The 16009-nt window shown below is 36.8% G+C and overlaps 3 protein-coding genes across 11 annotated transcripts; all 3 read left to right on the forward strand.

The window, feature by feature from the left end:
- Positions 1 to 61: 61 nt before the first annotated feature.
- On the forward strand, positions 62 to 15795 carry LOC127369753 (uncharacterized). 9 transcript variants are annotated; one of them, XM_051411429.1, is made up of 4 exons: positions 532 to 1293; positions 1444 to 1537; positions 1699 to 1797; positions 11993 to 12274. In XM_051411429.1, the coding sequence occupies exons 2-4, from the start codon at positions 1448 to 1450 to the stop codon at positions 12152 to 12154; spliced, it is 351 nt and encodes a 116-aa protein (XP_051267389.1). In that variant the 5' UTR covers positions 532 to 1293; positions 1444 to 1447; the 3' UTR covers positions 12155 to 12274. The 9 variants fall into 9 exon arrangements, with proteins under 9 accessions (XP_051267390.1, XP_051267389.1, XP_051267388.1 ...); XM_051411430.1 differs by lacking the exon at positions 11993 to 12274 and having other exon boundaries at positions 62 to 1293; positions 1699 to 2042; XM_051411428.1 differs by lacking the exons at positions 1444 to 1537; positions 1699 to 1797; positions 11993 to 12274 and adding exons at positions 15197 to 15290; positions 15452 to 15795 and having other exon boundaries at positions 936 to 1293.
- On the forward strand, positions 2886 to 3545 carry LOC127369754 (uncharacterized). The gene is made up of 2 exons (XM_051411434.1): positions 2886 to 3051; positions 3169 to 3545. Exons 1-2 carry the CDS (start codon positions 3016 to 3018, stop codon positions 3406 to 3408), a joined length of 276 nt encoding a protein of 91 aa, XP_051267394.1. The 5' UTR covers positions 2886 to 3015; the 3' UTR covers positions 3409 to 3545.
- LOC127369752 (uncharacterized) lies at positions 6168 to 7048 on the forward strand. The gene is made up of 3 exons (XM_051411423.1): positions 6168 to 6242; positions 6442 to 6535; positions 6650 to 7048. The coding sequence occupies exons 2-3, from the start codon at positions 6446 to 6448 to the stop codon at positions 6908 to 6910; spliced, it is 351 nt and encodes a 116-aa protein (XP_051267383.1). The 5' UTR covers positions 6168 to 6242; positions 6442 to 6445; the 3' UTR covers positions 6911 to 7048.
- Positions 15796 to 16009: the final 214 nt, after the last annotated feature.

A 16009-nucleotide genomic window follows, 5' to 3' on the forward strand; every position in this document is an offset into this window, starting at 1 on the left:
ATTCTGCATGCGATGAAACCACAAAAACAATACTATTCGATGAAATCGGGTAAGATTGCAGTTATTACTGTAATAATATCATATCTGACATCCCAACTTCCTTTCAAAGTATCTCTGAGAAATGAGAATCTGTGAGTAATTTTCTATTATAAAGGCAGCTGTGTCAGCACCTTTACAACATTATTAATTATCAAGTTCAAGTTCAAGTTCAACATCTGATCAAGTCCCAGCAGGCCAAACACGCCAGGGAGACTTCCATGTAATTGTTGTACCTTATCTTGGATGGCATACAACTAAATCAATAAATCTACAAATGCTATCACGTAAAAGGGTGAGAAAAACAAATATATTCCCACGTTTGTGCCTCTACTTTAGAGACATTTAAGCATTAGCATAAAAATATCCTTAAAGTTTCAAAAGTAAAACAACTCATTTACAGTCTGGCCCTTTTCAGAATAATGTATTTATATTATTAGATTGTAATTATAGTTGCATTAATATGTACATTACTTTAACGTTGCAGCTGGTAAAGGTAATTTTACACTGCATGGTAGCTTGACATTTTCCTTATCATTGTTTATTTGTTGATTATATTTTGCATTAATATTCTGAATCTGAAAGTAGTAACTAAAGTAGAGGAGTATAAAGTAGCAGAAATAACTAATATGTACAAATATTTTATATATGTGTCTCTTTTTCACGTCCATCCATGACAGTCCCTCTCTGAAATATGTCACCCTTCAAAGATAACGCTCTTGTCATAAAAGCCCAAACGATGTGATGTGGTGTGACGCTTTTGGGGAATGCATAGTTGGAAGGAGTCAAAAGAGTCTAATCCACTAACAGGATTTTCAATTCTCATTAGATATTAGATGTGTATGTTTTCAGTGGCTTTTGGTTGCTCTTAGTGTGATTTAGTGTTTTCTAATATTTAATTTTAATATTGTTCTTACAAGTTTTATTTGGTTTTTGTATCACATGTGTGCACATTTTTGATATTTCCTTATATTTATATATAAATTGTCTTTCATTGACATTTATTGGTGTTAATGTACCTTTTTACTACTATTTCAAGGTCTTTTGTTTGCTAGTGATGTCCCATGCACTTTAATTTGTGCAGGACAATCAACTTGTTTAGATTTGATTCAGTGAAATAGGAGCATGACACTTCCCTCTCTGTCCCCATTCTCTCTCCAACCCCAGATTAGGGTATATAAAAGAAGAATTTCCCTTCTTACACTTCACTCATTTTCTTCTGCGTGCAGTCTGATTGGGGTGGGACATTCAAGGCCTGTAAGTATTTTATGCATTTATACTGATGGGTGGATTCATACATTATCATTCATCCTGAAAGATTAATGCATGAAGGAATCATTGCAGTTATTAGGTTTATAAAAGCTGCATACTGTGTATAATGCAAAAAGGGTTTTCTTTCTGTTGCAGAATCATGAGCAGGAACTTCTTGTCCAAAAATGATGAGCTCCGCAGGGGAGACTACCTGCTGTCCAACAATAAGGAGTGGAAGGCTATTTTCCAGGTGAGTCATTTTGAATATTTCTGGTCTTACAACACTAATCACAGTGCATGATACATGTGTACTAGTCTGTTTAAAAGTAAATGCAAAAAGAAAGACAGTAAGTGTTTGGAAATGCACATTCTGGTACCAGTCACATTAACAGTCTCTTTTTCTGGCTGCAGGACGATGGTAACTTTATCATCTATGGCTGGAAGCCTATGTGGGCTTCAGACACTTCTGGATCAGACGCTGTCCGCCTGTGCATGCAGGAAGACTGCAACCTGGTCATGTACAACAAGGATAGTCAACCCAGGTGGCACACAAACTCTTCCAAGTCCAGCTGTAACATGTGCCGTGTTCAGCTGACCGATGACGGCAAACTGGTGGTGAACAGGGAATGTGAAGAGATTTGGAACTCTTCCAGCTCCAAAGGCATGAAGTGATGAAATGATGCTTCTGAAATTCATTGCATGTGAAAGTAATCTTTGGATTTTTGGGAACAAATAAAATGTTAACAATGCATAAATGAGGATTCTCCTTCTCTTTGTAGTGAGCTATTATCTAAATCTCTGCTCCTTGTACAACTCTTCACTTAAAACAGCGATTTTAGCTAAATTTTCTAACTCAAAACTATTAAAAAAGGGAAAAACTGACTTACAAGGTTCTGTTATAGACAAATATTCTACTTTAACTCTGTGGTAAAACTCAGGGAAACTCTAGATAAATTACAACAAACGACATGAAAAAACCCAAATATTTAATCTAATGGCAGACTTATATTGCCTCTCAAATATTCAATCTTCATCTTAAAAACTTGTATTTCCATAATGTAAAAATATAAGATAAAAGGTTGGCTTTCAAAATGTATAGAAAGTTACTGGACAAAAAGGACCCAGAAAGATCGAATGGTGTACATGTTTATAGGAATTTATTCTGATCTGTATATAATATAAAAATAAAAACAAAATCTATCCAAGATCCAGTCTGTAATCTTCTGCATGAAGATTGACTTTAGTTAGTTGACTAGCTTTAGTTACTAGTCAACAAAATTAACTAGTAACTAAAGCAGTCAGAAAAATATAGTGGAGTAAAAAGTACAATATTTTCCTCTGAGATGGAGTGGAGACTAAATAGAAAGTTGCATAAAGTGGTAATAATGTTAAAGTACAAGTATTTCAGTAAATGTACTTTGTTACATTCCACCACTGTAAACTAGTAAATGCTTGTAAGGTGTATGTGGATACAGTAGGATCAGTGTGACATCTTGTGGTGGATTGCTGAAGTTGCAATAATTTATTTAAACTAACTCATGCTCCTAACTGGCACCAGGTGGTAAAGTGAGCAATGAGTTTTTAAGACTCTAGTTACATCCTGGTTCTTCAATCTCTTACACTGTCAGCAGTTACTTCTTTAATTTGGTACCAAACACTTAAAACTGTGCATTGTCTTTTTCTTAAACTGATTACTTCAACCCAATACCAATCAATGGAGATTGCCTGATGTCCAACAACAAGCAGTGGAAGGCTATCTTCCAGGTGAGTAAACCAAAGTAATTTTTGCAATCCAAAAGTTTATCAAACTTTATGTTTACTAGCCTGTCTGGTTCTGTTGCTTTATTTTGATAACAGGCAAATATCTGTTTCTCCTTTCAGGATGATGGTAACTTTGTCATCTATGGCTGGAAGCCTGTGTGGGCTTCAGACACTGATGGAACAAATGTTTACCGCCTGGTCATGCAGGAAGACTGCAACCTGATCATGTACAACAAGGTTGAGCAACCCAGGTGGGCTACAAACACTTATGTCAAGGGTGTTTTCAGCAGCTGTCTTCAACTGACCGATGACGGCAAACTGTTGGTGTACAAGGCAGGGGAAAAACTTCCACAGGCATAAAGCAGTGACATTGCAAGTCTTTATAAACTGAATGCTCTGCAAGTGAAAGTCATGTTTGGATGTCAGTGTGAATTACAGTAAACCTGACTGCCATGTAATCTGGAATCAAATAAAAACACATGTTAACAATGTATAAATGTGTCTTTGCTCTGTCATTTAAAACTACATCTATGATACAAATGTGAAACTTTAAAACAGCGAGTGTTGAATACATGAAATAGACGCACTGCAGGATTTTATCTACATTTTCTATCTCAAAACAATTAAAACAGGGAAACTGAGTTCTGTTATAGACAAGTTCAACTGTGTGGTAAAACTCAGATATGTAATCTAATGGTAGACAGATACTGCCTTTCAATTATTCAGATCTTAAGTAAAAGTTGTAATTCAATAATGTAAAAATATAAGTAAAAGTAACAGGCCAGCATTCAAAATCTTACTTAAGTATACAAAGTTGCTGGACAAAAAGAACCCAGAAAGATCGAATGGTGTACACGTTTACAGGAATGTATTCAGATCTGTATATTACATAAAAATAAAAACAAAATCTATCCAAGATCCAGTCTGTAATCTTCTGCATGTATATATAAAAAAACAATGACCTACACCATACAAAGGTTGAACAAGTGTTTCTGTAAGGAGCAACTTTTATATGCTGTTGTAATTTGAACAACAATTGTAATCTGAAAATTGACTCGTAACTAAAGCAGTCAGACAAATATAGTGGAGTAAAAAGTACAATATTTTCCTCTGAGATGCAGTGGAGACTAAATAGAAAGCTGCATGTAAAGTACAAGTACTTCAGTAAATGTACTTAGTTACATTCCACCACTGTAAACTGGTAGATGCTTGTAAGGTGTATGTGGATACAGTAGGATCAGTGTGACATCTTGTGGTGGATTGCTGAAGTTGCAATAATTTATTTAAACTAACTCATGCTCCTAACTGGCACCGTGTGGTACAGTTACTTCTTTAATTTGGTACCAAACACTTAAAACTGTGCTTTTTTTTTTTTGAAGCTGATTACTTCAACCCAATACCAATCAATTGTTTCCTCTCAATTACATTTGTGTGTTTTAGTTACTTTTCAGATTACAATTTTTCATACTCTTCCAATATCCAGTGAAAACCACAAATCTCTTTGTTGTTCTTTGATGTGTTGGGATTCTCTTGTTTCTTAAGTTAAACGTTTAGTGTGTAACATTGAGGAGGATCTATATGAGTTGGATCTGAAACTTCACCACTAGATGTCACTAAATCCTACAGACTGGTCATTTAAATTTAAAACCCCTCTTGGATTTAGCTGGAAAATGCATCGTCACACAGCTCTCTCAACCACCTCTTGATGTGACTGGATCAGGGACGGACTGGGACTAAAAAACAGCCAAATATTCTAAAAGTTTAACTCTGTGGTAAAACTCAGGGAAACTCTAGATAAATTACAACAAACGATATGAAAAAACCCAAATATTTAATCTAATGACTTATATTACCTCTCAAATATTCAGATCTTAAAAACTTGTATTTCCATAATGTAAAAATATAAGGTAAAAGGTTGGCATTCAAAATGTATAGAACCACTGGTTCCCCCTCGCCCTAGGCCTGAAAACTTCCTCTGTCCAAAGCTCCTTCGCTGGCAGTGTAAATATACCAACACTCCCTCAGTGCTTTGAGCTCCCAGTCCAGGACTGAGCTAACTAGCTTTAACTTACTTTTAAGCAACTAGTGAAGCTTTCTGTCCATCAGGAAACTAAATCACAGAGAGTTGAGGCAGAGCAGCTGCAGAAGATCAGACGGAAAACCAGAAAACATTTTCTCCATAAAATACGATCCAGTTTCACTAATTCACGATTTTTCACGCTTTTTCTGTCTTGTTATCTTCTATTTCTGTGGTGAGGAAAGTAAATGTCAGGGGTGTATCTACATCACTATAAAAAGGGCATTGATAGGAGTCAAATGTGTTCTGTGTAGACTTGTTGAAGAACAACATTCTTCATGCTACATTTTCACTTATTCTGGTAAGAGGAAGATGCTTTGAGTTTTAGGAAGCGATTAGAGTTTTGTTATGAGCCCTGTTTATGAGAAAAACAAGTGTATCTACATCAGAAATGGCTTTTGAGGTCAACTGAGGTAAAATTAGCTTTTTAGCTGGTTTCAGTTTTTCATTCACTTCCATAGCAAGCATATATTCACAGTATTTTGCCGCTAGACCAATAAAATGGTAAACACACAACAGTGTATATCAGCTGTGGTCAGGCAATTAATTTGGAGGAAATAAACTGTAAATTATTCCTTGAACTACAATAAATGTATATCTTTACGAAAAGGTGTACATATGTGCTTGTAATTTTATTTTTATGCTGTTATCTCAAGATCATGAGTGATTAATTATTTTGCTATGTGGAGAAAACCTTGTGATCAGTGGTTCTTAAGGGTTACTTTTTACAGGAATGCAGCCTATCCCCTGATCAATAAGACATCTTTAGAAGAAAAAAATTCTGTTAACTTTAGTCTCGTATTCTTGTGAAAGTCATCAAGGAGGAAATTATTGCAACTTGTCACACTGTAGTCTCACCTTGCATATACCTGTGTATGGTAACATAGAACAGCTATTTTGAAATATGGCCAGTATGTTACTGTCTGTGATTATGAAATACTGTAAATGAAGGTTGGGAAACAATAGGACTACTTACTAAGATTTTTTTAAAAACGTCATCATACCATATTTAGTAACACTTCCACAACTCAGATAATATAAAGACGGAGCGACCAGCTGTGAATTTCACTTCCTTCACTTCTGCTCACAGACTGACTGGTGTGGGACATTCAAGCATGTGAGTACTTTTACACTTCTTTTACTGTCATCCTTTGTGTTGAAGTGCCTTTTTGACTCTGCCTTTGCACTTTTTGGACTTGTTTGCCTGTTTGATTGGATTTCTGTGTGCCAGACTTTGCAGGTACAGAACTGTTTTACTGAGCTCTTGTGTCTCGAGTCCTCTTTCCTGGTTCAGTGATAATAATTGTTTGTTTCAGAATCATGAGTCTGAACTTCCTGTCCAAAAATGATGAGCTTCGCAAGGGAGATTACCTGATGTCCAACAACAAGCAGTGGAAGGCTATCTTTCAGGTGAATAAACCAGAATTTTTGCAGTCCAAAAGTTCATCAAAATTCATATTTTCTAGCCTGTCTGGTTCTATTGCTATATTTTGATTACAGCCAAATATCTGTTTCTGCTTTCAGGATGATGGTAACTTTGTCATCTATGGCTGGAAGCCTGTGTGGGCTTCAGACACCTATAGATCAGACGCTGTCCGCCTGGTCATGCAGGAAGACTGCAACCTGGTCATGTACAACAAGGATGAGCATCCCAGGTGGCACACAAACACACATGTGAATGGTGATTTCAGGAGCCGTCTTCAACTGACCGATGATGGCAAACTGTTGGTGTTCAAGGAAGGGGAAGAACTTTGGAGCTCTGCTAACTCCACAGGCATGAAATGAAGTCATGACATTGCAAGCCTTTTTAAACTAAAATGCTCGGCAAGTGAAAGTCGTGTTTGGATGTCAGTGTGAATTACAGTAAACCTGACTGTCATGTAACCTGAAATCAAATAAAAACACATGTTAACAATGTATAAATGTGTCTTTGCTCTGTCATTTAAAACTACATCTATGATACAAATGTGAAACTTTAAAACAGCGAGTGTTGAATACATGAAATAGACGCACTGCAGGATTTTATCTACATTTTCTATCTCAAAACAATTAAAACAGGGAAACTGAGTTCTGTTATAGATAAGTTCAACTGTGTGGTAAAACTCAGATATGTAATCTAATGGTAGACAGATACTGCCTTTCAATTATTCAGATCTTAAGTAAACGTTGTAATTCAATAATGTAAAAATATAAGTAAAAGTAAAAGGCCAGCATTCAAAATCTTACTTAAGTACACAAAGTTGCTGGACAAAAAGAATCCAGAAAGATCGAATGGTGTACACGTTTACAGGAATGTATTCAGATCTGTATATTACATAAAAATAAAAACAAAATCTATCCAAGATCCAGTCTGTAATCTTCTGCATGTATATATAAAAAAACAATGACCTACACCATACAAAGGTTAAACAAGTGTTTCTGTAAGGAGCAACTTTTATATGCTGTTTTAATTTGAACAACAATTGTAATCTGAAAATTGACTCGTAACTAAAGCAGTCAGACAAATATAGTGGAGTGAAAAGTACAATATTTTCCTCTGAGATGCAGTGGAGACTAAATAGAAAGCTGCATAAAGTGGTAATAATATTAAAGTACAAGTACTTCAGTAAATGTACTTGTTTACATTCCACCACTGTAAACTAGTAAATGCTTGTAAGGTGTATGTGGATACAGTAGGATCAGTGTGACATCTTGTGGTGCATTGCTGAAGTTGCAATAATTTATTTAAACTAACTCATGCTCCTAACTGGCACCGTGTGGTACAGTTACTTCTTAAATTTGGTACCAAACACTTAAAACTGTGCATTTCTTTTTTTATTTTTAAGCTGATTACTTCAACCCAATACCAATCAATTGTTTCCTCTCAATTACATTTGTGTGTTTTAGTTACTTTTCAGATTACAATTTTTCATACTCTTCCAGTATCCAGTGAAAACCACAAATCTCTTTGTTGTTCTTTGATGTGTTGGGATTCTCTTGTCTCTTAAGATAAACGTTTAGTGTGTAACATTGAGGAGGATCTATATCAGTTGGATCTGAAACTTCACCACTAGATGTCACTAAATCCTACAGACTGGTCATTTAAATTTAAAACCCCTCTTGGATTTAGCTGGAAAATGCATCGTCACACATCTCTATCATCCACCTCTTGATGTGACTGGATCAGGGACGGACTGGGACTAAAAAACGGCCCTGGACTTTGACTAGGCCCGGCCCAAAGCAATCGGCACGCGGAAACTCAACAACAACAACAATAACGCCTGGCATGAGTGTCACAATACTTTAATTGTGGCTCATGATACTATACCATCCAAATTATAGCAATAGCACTGATGTTGACTAGATGTTGTGTTAAGAGCATAGTATTCTAGTTTAACTTGAATACTCACATAGAAATCAAGCGTGACTTTTTGACATTGAAATAACCCTCTGCTCTCTTGCAGTCCGGATTCAGCGTGCGCTCCCTCTACCACCACTTTTACCTGAAACCCACCAGGTGTGCCAAAGGAACAACTGACTCCAACCCTCAGAGGTGCCCCTTCAGGAATGACAGAGTGAGTGAAGCATTCATTTTCAAATCTAGGTACGGTGATCAAAACGTCAACAGCATCCTCACCCACGTGTTTTCATTTATTTCCCAGCCCCTGATGGACTGCGCAGTTTGCTACAAAATGGCCAACAACCAGATAGAATCGAGCCCCAAGCCGTACGTTCACTGTATCCAGAAACCGAGACTCACAGAGGTATCGTATTGTAACCCATGTCCTGTCTTCTTATCACCTATCGCTAAAGACTGGCGCCTTATAGACTCCTTATGGAGATTTTAGGACATTAAAACCCCAATGAGTAGTTTTCTATCTTGGCTTTTTCTCCTCAGGTTGTTTCTCCTGCATTGAAGCTCACACTGGTCTGCACCTTGCTGTGTTAGAAAATGTTGATTCCTGTGCACAAATGATGCCTTAACCGACATCTTAATGTGTTTACTCTCTTGTTTCAGGACATGAAGACAACCAGGACAATGCACTGCCAAAAAATGAACTACAACAGTGGAGCTCCTACACTGCTGGCTGTGACTGTGAATATGTCACCCTCAAACTCTAGACTTCACAGTGATTTGATATTTATTGGTGTTGTAGCAGTCCTCTGTCACTCATTCATGTATGTATTTAGCTATTCATTCATTCATTCATTCATTTATTCATTCATTCATTCATTCATTTATTCATTCATTCATCAGAATCAGAATTATGTTTATTGCCAAGTAGGTTTTTACACCTACGAGGAATGTGTTCTGGTGCATTGGTGCATAAAATATACAAATATACAAATCACACAAAAATCACACAGAAAAATAAAGTACTTTAAAATATAAACAAATAAAGATAAGAAAGAAAGAAAACAGTGCAGAAGATGGGAGTGCATTAATGTAATGTATACTATATATACAGGGTGGGTCAGAGTCAGTGTCAGTGGGGGGGTCGGGGCCTTGTTAATGAGGCCAGCTGCAGACGGGAAGAAACAGTTTTTGTGGCGAGAGGTTTTGGTCCTGATGGACCGCAACCTCCTGCCAGAGGGAAGTGTTACAAAGAGTTTGTGTCCGGGGTGGAAGGGGTCAGCCACAATCTTGCCTGCATGCCTCAGGGTCCCGGAGGGCTGGCAGATTGCAGCCGATCACCTTCTCAGCAGATTGAATGATACGCTGCAGTCTGCCCTTGTCCTTGGCAGTGGCAGCAGCGTATCAGATGGTGATGGATGAGGTGAGGATGGACTCGATGATGGTGGTGTAGAAGTGCACCATCATCGTCTTTGGCAGGTTGAACTTCCTCAGCTGCCGCAGGAAGTACATCCTCTGCTGGACTTTCTTAGAGAGGGAGCTGATGTTCAGAAGAAAGGACTCCACAGAGTCAACTAAGGAGTGACACAGGATGACGGGGGCGGGTGGGGTTGGGTTCTTTCTGAAGTCCACAACCATCTCCATTGTTTTCAGAGCATTTAGCTCCAGGTTGTTCTGACTGCACCAGATGGTCAATTACTATAAGTTATTAGATTATAATTATAGTTGCATCAATATGTACATTACTTTAACGTTGCAGCTGGTAAAGGTGGAGCTTATTTTACACTGCATGGTAGCTTGACATTTTCCTTATCATTATTTATTTGTTGATTATATTTAGCATTAATATTCTGAATCTGAAAGTAGTAACTAAAGTAGAGGAGTATAAAGTAGCAGAAAATGGAAATTCTCAAGTAATATATAATAAACAACACGAGTATCTTAAATTGTACTTAAACTGCTTGTAACTCTTACTTTTTCATAGCAAAGCAAGTTGTCTTTATTTTAGCCAAGTGGTTGCTTTCTTGGTTTCTGGACATATAATTAAATTATTCTGCAGTCTTGATAGGAACTTGACACTGTACATAATTCATTCTTTACACAAGGCACAGAGCGTGGGATGTGCAGGGAATCAACAAGACCTTTTTCTTTGCAATAAAGAAAGCTCCCATAAAATGGAAAGGTCAGGGGAATTAAATCGCATTGCCTTTTCAGATTTCAATTGGTTTAGTAAACTGACTTTAATACTTCATGTCACGTTATATCCTTCCTCATAATTATACCAGCTTCATGGCCAGCTCAAACATGTTCACTGATTACCACCGATGGGTTAAAGTTCTGGAGAATTTTCTTGTGCATATTAGACATAGCATAACCTAGAAGGTCTTCATCACTAATTAATATGTACAAATATTTTATATATGTGTCTCTCTTTCACGTCCATTCATGACAGTCCCTCTCTGAAATATGTCACCCTTCAAAGATAACGCTCTTGTCATAAAAGCCCAAACGATGTGATGTGGTGTGACGCTTTTGGGGAATGCATAGTTGGAAGGAGTCAAAAGAGTCTAATCCACTAACAGGAAGTTCAATTCTCATTAGACATTAGATGTGTATGTTTTCAGTGGCTTTTGGTTGCTCTTAGTGTGATTTAGTGTTTTCTAATATTTAATTTTAATATTGTTCTTACAAGTTTTATTTGGTTATTGTATTACATGTGTGAACATTTTTGATATTTCCTTATATTTAAATATAAATTGTCTTTCATTGACATTCATTGGTGTTAATGTGCCTTTTTACTACTATTTCAAGGTCTTTTGTTTGCTAGTGATGTCCCATGCACTTTAATTTCTGCAGGACAATCAACTTGTTTAGATTTGATTCAGTGAAATAGGAGCATGACACTTCCCTCTCTGTCCCCATTCTCTCTCCACCCCCAGATTAGGGTATATAAAAGAAGAATTTCCCTTCTTACACTTCACTCATTTTCTTCTGCGTGCAGTCTGATTGGGGTGGGACATTCAAGGCCTGTAAGTATTTTATGCATTTATACTGATGGGTGGATTCATACATTATCATTCATCCTGAAAGATTAATGCATGAAGGAATCATTGCAGTTATTAGGTTTATAAAAGCTGCATACTGTGTATAATGCAAAAAGGGTTTTCTTTCTGTTGCAGAATCATGAGCAGGAACTTCTTGTCCAAAAATGATGAGCTCCGCAGGGGAGACTACCTGCTGTCCAACAATAAGGAGTGGAAGGCTATTTTCCAGGTGAGTCATTTTGAATATTTCTGGTCTTGCAACACTAATCACGGTGCATGATACATGTGTACTAGTCTGTTTAAAAGTAAATGCAAAAAGAAAGACAGTAAGTGTTTGGAAATGCACATTCTGGTACCAGTCACATTAACAGTCTCTTTTTCTGGCTGCAGGACGATGGTAACTTTATCATCTATGGCTGGAAGCCTATGTGGGCCTCAGACACTTCTGGATCAGACACTGTCCGCCTGTGCATGCAGGAAGACTGCAACCTGGTCATGTACAACAAGGATAGTCAACCCCGCTGGCACACAAACTCTTCCAAGTCCAGCTGTAACATGTGCCGTGTTCAGCTGACCGATGACGGCAAACTGGTGGTGAACAGGGAATGTGAAGAGATTTGGAACTCTTCCAACTCCAAAGGCATGAAGTGATGAAATGATGTTTCTGAAATTCATTGCATGCGAAAGTAATCTTTGGATGTCAGCTTGATTTGCCAGTAAACACACCTGCTCTGTAACCTGAGAAAAAATAAAATGTTAACAATGCATAAATGAGGTTTCTCCTTCTCTTTGTAGTGAGCTGTATCTCTGCTCCTTGTAAAACTCTTCACTTAAAACAACTGTTAAATACATGAAATAGATGCACACTGCGGGACTTTAGCTACGTTTTCTAACTCAAAACAATTAAAACAGGGAAAAACTGAGTTGAAACATAAGTTATTTCACAGACAAATATTCTACAAGTTCAACTCTGTGGTAAAATGCAGGGAAATTTTATATACATTATAACAAACAAAATGAATTATTATTTTTTTGGCCTTTTTATTGCCTTTATTGTATAGTGACAGCCAAAGTTAGACTGGAAAGAGGGGCAGAGAGAGGGGATGACAGATTTGAACCCAGCCCACTGAAGCAACTCTGTATATGGGTCGCCAGCTCTACCGACTGAGCTAACCAGGCACCATGAAAAAACCCAAATATTTAATCTAATGGTAGACTTATATTGCCTTAGAACTATTCAGATCTTCAAAATAAGTAAAATTTGTAATTCCATTATGTAAAACTAATTAATAAGTAAAATGTCGGCATTCAAAATCTTCCTTAAGTATAGAAAGTTACTGGACAAAAAGGACCTGGAAAGATCCAATGGTGTACATAAATGTATTCAGATTTGTGTATTATATAAAAATAAAAACAAAATCCTTCCAAGATCCAGTCTGTGATTTTCTGCATGTATATATAAAGAAACAATGACTTACACCATACAAAGGTTAAACAAATGTTTCTGTAAAATGTAAACAAATAATGTAATAATTCAATGCTGTTCAGTAGTTTAATCTTATATTGTTTTGTATTTTATAAACTGATTTGATGTTTTCTTCTGTAACATTTTCAACTTGTCGCTCATGTTGTGTCTTGTTGTCTTATATTTCTGTAATGTGGAAGATGAATGTAAGGGGTGTAGCTGACCTTTAAATGTTGAATTCCTTGGCAAACATTGATCCAATGTGTTGTGTGTAGACTTGTTGAAGACCAACATCCTTCATGCTTCATTTCACTTCATTGTGTAATTTTCTCTTTCTAATCTGTGTATTTTCAGCAGGAATTAGCTTTGAGGGAGATGAAATACAGCTAAAGAAGTTGGATGATTTTCTCAGGAAGGGCTTGAAACATTGTGATCTGAAAATTGAGTAGTAACTAAAGCTGTCGGACAAATATAGTGGAGTAAAAAGTAAAAAAATTGCCTCTCAGATGCAGTGGAAAAAGAATAGAAAGCGGTAATAATACTAAAGTACAAGTACTTAAGTAAATGTACTTTGTTAGATACCACCATTGTGGACATATAGGCCTAAACCAGGGGTTGGCTCCAGAGCCACATAGGGCACATTTAGCTCCTCTCCAGTGGCTCCTTGTGATATATAATATATATATTCTTTTTACATTTTCATTTCTCATTGTTTAATTGAGTTTAAATTTAGTTTTAAAGCAATAAAAAAAAAAGCTTCCTGTTACATAATGACATCATTCTCCAAAGGGGATGGTGATTGATTGGATAAAATGGAAAGGTCGGGGGAATTAAATTACATAGCCTGTTCAGATTTCAGTGGGTTTAGTAAACTGACTTTAATACTTCACGTCACGCTATATCCTTCCTCATAATTATGACAAATCAAACATGTTCATCACCTCTCTTGTGATCTATACTGATTACCACCGATGGGTTAAAGCTCCTGGAGCACTTTCTTGTGCCTATTAGACATAGCATAACCTAGAAGGTCTTCATCACTGATTAATATGTACAAATATTTTATATATGTGTCTCTTTTTCACGTCCATCCATGACAGTCCCTCTCTGAAATATGTCACCCTTCAAAGATAACGCTCTTGTCATAAAAGCTCAAACTCTTTGATATTTATTGGTGTTGAAGCAGTCCTCCGTCACTCATTCATGTATGTATTTAGTTATTCATTCATTCATTCATTCATTCATTCATTCATTCATTCATCAGAATCAGAATTATGTTTATTGCCAAGTAGGTTTTTACACCTACGAGGAATGTGTCCTGGTGCATTGGTGCATAAAATATACAAATATACAAATCACACAAAAATCACACAGAAAAATAAAGTACTTTAAAAAATAAACAAATAAAGATAAGAAAGAAAGAAAACAGTGCAGAAGACAGTCTGGTCCTTTGTTCGGTGCAGAACTCACACTATGAGACACAGTCAGCCTGAAACTCTGTTCTTAGGACCCCTGAGATTTATTTGCTGTCTCTCTTGTTGCCATTGGGAAATTGTCACTAAACCCAGAGAGAAGGTTGTGCCATTAGTGCCTGTACCAGGGAAGTTTAGTGTAATTTGGGTTTTTGTTTATGGTTTTGTTTTTATTAAACCTGTTCCCCATTTATTTACCTTTTATTGACACGACATTATTTCATTATTGAACAGTCATTGAAGAGTCCTTAGTTATTTGCTATTAAAGATAATTTTTTTCACTGTTAACATAAAGTCAGAGTGGGATTTTTTTTTATTATGCAGTTGGGAACTGCTTCCCAGGCTCCTTTTCTTTAAGTTGAGACTTGGAATCTGTACCGCCACAGTGTTAATGTGCCTTTTTTACTACTATTTCAATGTCTTTTATTTGCTAGTGATGTGCTGTGCATTTTAATTTTTGTACAGCACTGTGGTCAACTTGTTCCCTCTCTGCCCCCATTCTCTCTCCACCCCCAGATTAGGGTATATAAAAGAGGAATTTCCCTTCTTACACTTCACTCCTTTTCTTCTGCTTGCAGTCTGATTGGGGTGGGACATTCAAGGCCTGTAAGTATTCTATGCATTTATACTGATGGGTGGATTCATACATTATCATTCATCCTGAAAGATTAATGCATGAAGGAATCATTGCAGTTATTAGGTTTATAATAGCTGCATACTGTGTATAATGCAAAAAGGGTTTTCTTTCTGTTGCAGAATCATGAGCAGGAACTTCTTGTCCAAAAATGATGAGCTCCGCAGGGGAGACTACCTGCTGTCCAACAATAAGGAGTGGAAGGCTATTTTCCAGGTGAGTAAATTTGAATATTTCTGGTCTTACAACACTAATCACAGTGCATGATACATGTGTACTGGTCTGTTTAAAAGTAAATGCAAAAAGTAAGAAAATAAGTGTTTGGAAATGCACATTCTGGTACCAGTCACATTAACAGTCTCTTTTTCTGGCTGCAGGACGATGGTAACTTTATCATCTACGGCTGGAAGCCTATGTGGACTTCAGACACTTCTGGATCAGACGCTGTCCGCCTGTGCATGCAGGAAGACTGCAACCTGGTCATGTACAACAAAGATGATGAACCCACGTGGCACACAAACTCTTCCAAGTCCAGCTGTAACATGTGCCGTGTTCAGCTGACCGATGACGGGAAACTGGTGGTGAACAGGGAATGTGAAGAGATTTGGAACTCTTCCAACTCCAAAGGCATGAAGTGATGATATGATGCTTCTGAAATTCATTGCATGTGAAAGTAATCTTTGGATTTTTGGGAGCAAATAAAATGTTAACAATGCATAAATGAGGATTCTCCTTCTCTTTGTAGTGAGCTATTATCTGAATCTCTGCTCCTTGTACAACTCTTCACTTAAAACAGCGATTTTAGCTAAATTTTCTAACTCAATACAATTAAAAAAAGGGAAAAACTGACTTACAAGGTTCTGTTATAGACAAATATTCTACAAGTTTAAAACTCTAGATAAATTGCAACAAACGACATGAAAAAACCCAAATAT

This window comes from Dicentrarchus labrax, unplaced genomic scaffold (assembly GCF_905237075.1).
Source record: "Dicentrarchus labrax unplaced genomic scaffold, dlabrax2021, whole genome shotgun sequence".
In the NCBI taxonomy this organism is placed as follows: Eukaryota; Metazoa; Chordata; class Actinopteri; family Moronidae; genus Dicentrarchus; species Dicentrarchus labrax.

Bases quoted from the DNA above. Each gene is read 5' to 3' on its own strand.
- LOC127369753 (XM_051411430.1), top strand. From the start codon at position 1,448: ATGAGCAGGAACTTCTTGTCCAAAAATGATGAGCTCCGCAGGGGAGAC. The intron at 1,538-1,698 runs GTGAGTCATTTT...TTCTGGCTGCAG, and splicing joins AGTGGAAGGCTATTTTCCAG to GACGATGGTAACTTTATCAT.
- LOC127369754 (XM_051411434.1), top strand. From the start codon at position 3,016: ATGTCCAACAACAAGCAGTGGAAGGCTATCTTCCAG. The intron at 3,052-3,168 runs GTGAGTAAACCA...TTCTCCTTTCAG, and splicing joins AGTGGAAGGCTATCTTCCAG to GATGATGGTAACTTTGTCAT.
- LOC127369752 (XM_051411423.1), top strand. From the start codon at position 6,446: ATGAGTCTGAACTTCCTGTCCAAAAATGATGAGCTTCGCAAGGGAGAT. The intron at 6,536-6,649 runs GTGAATAAACCA...TTCTGCTTTCAG, and splicing joins AGTGGAAGGCTATCTTTCAG to GATGATGGTAACTTTGTCAT.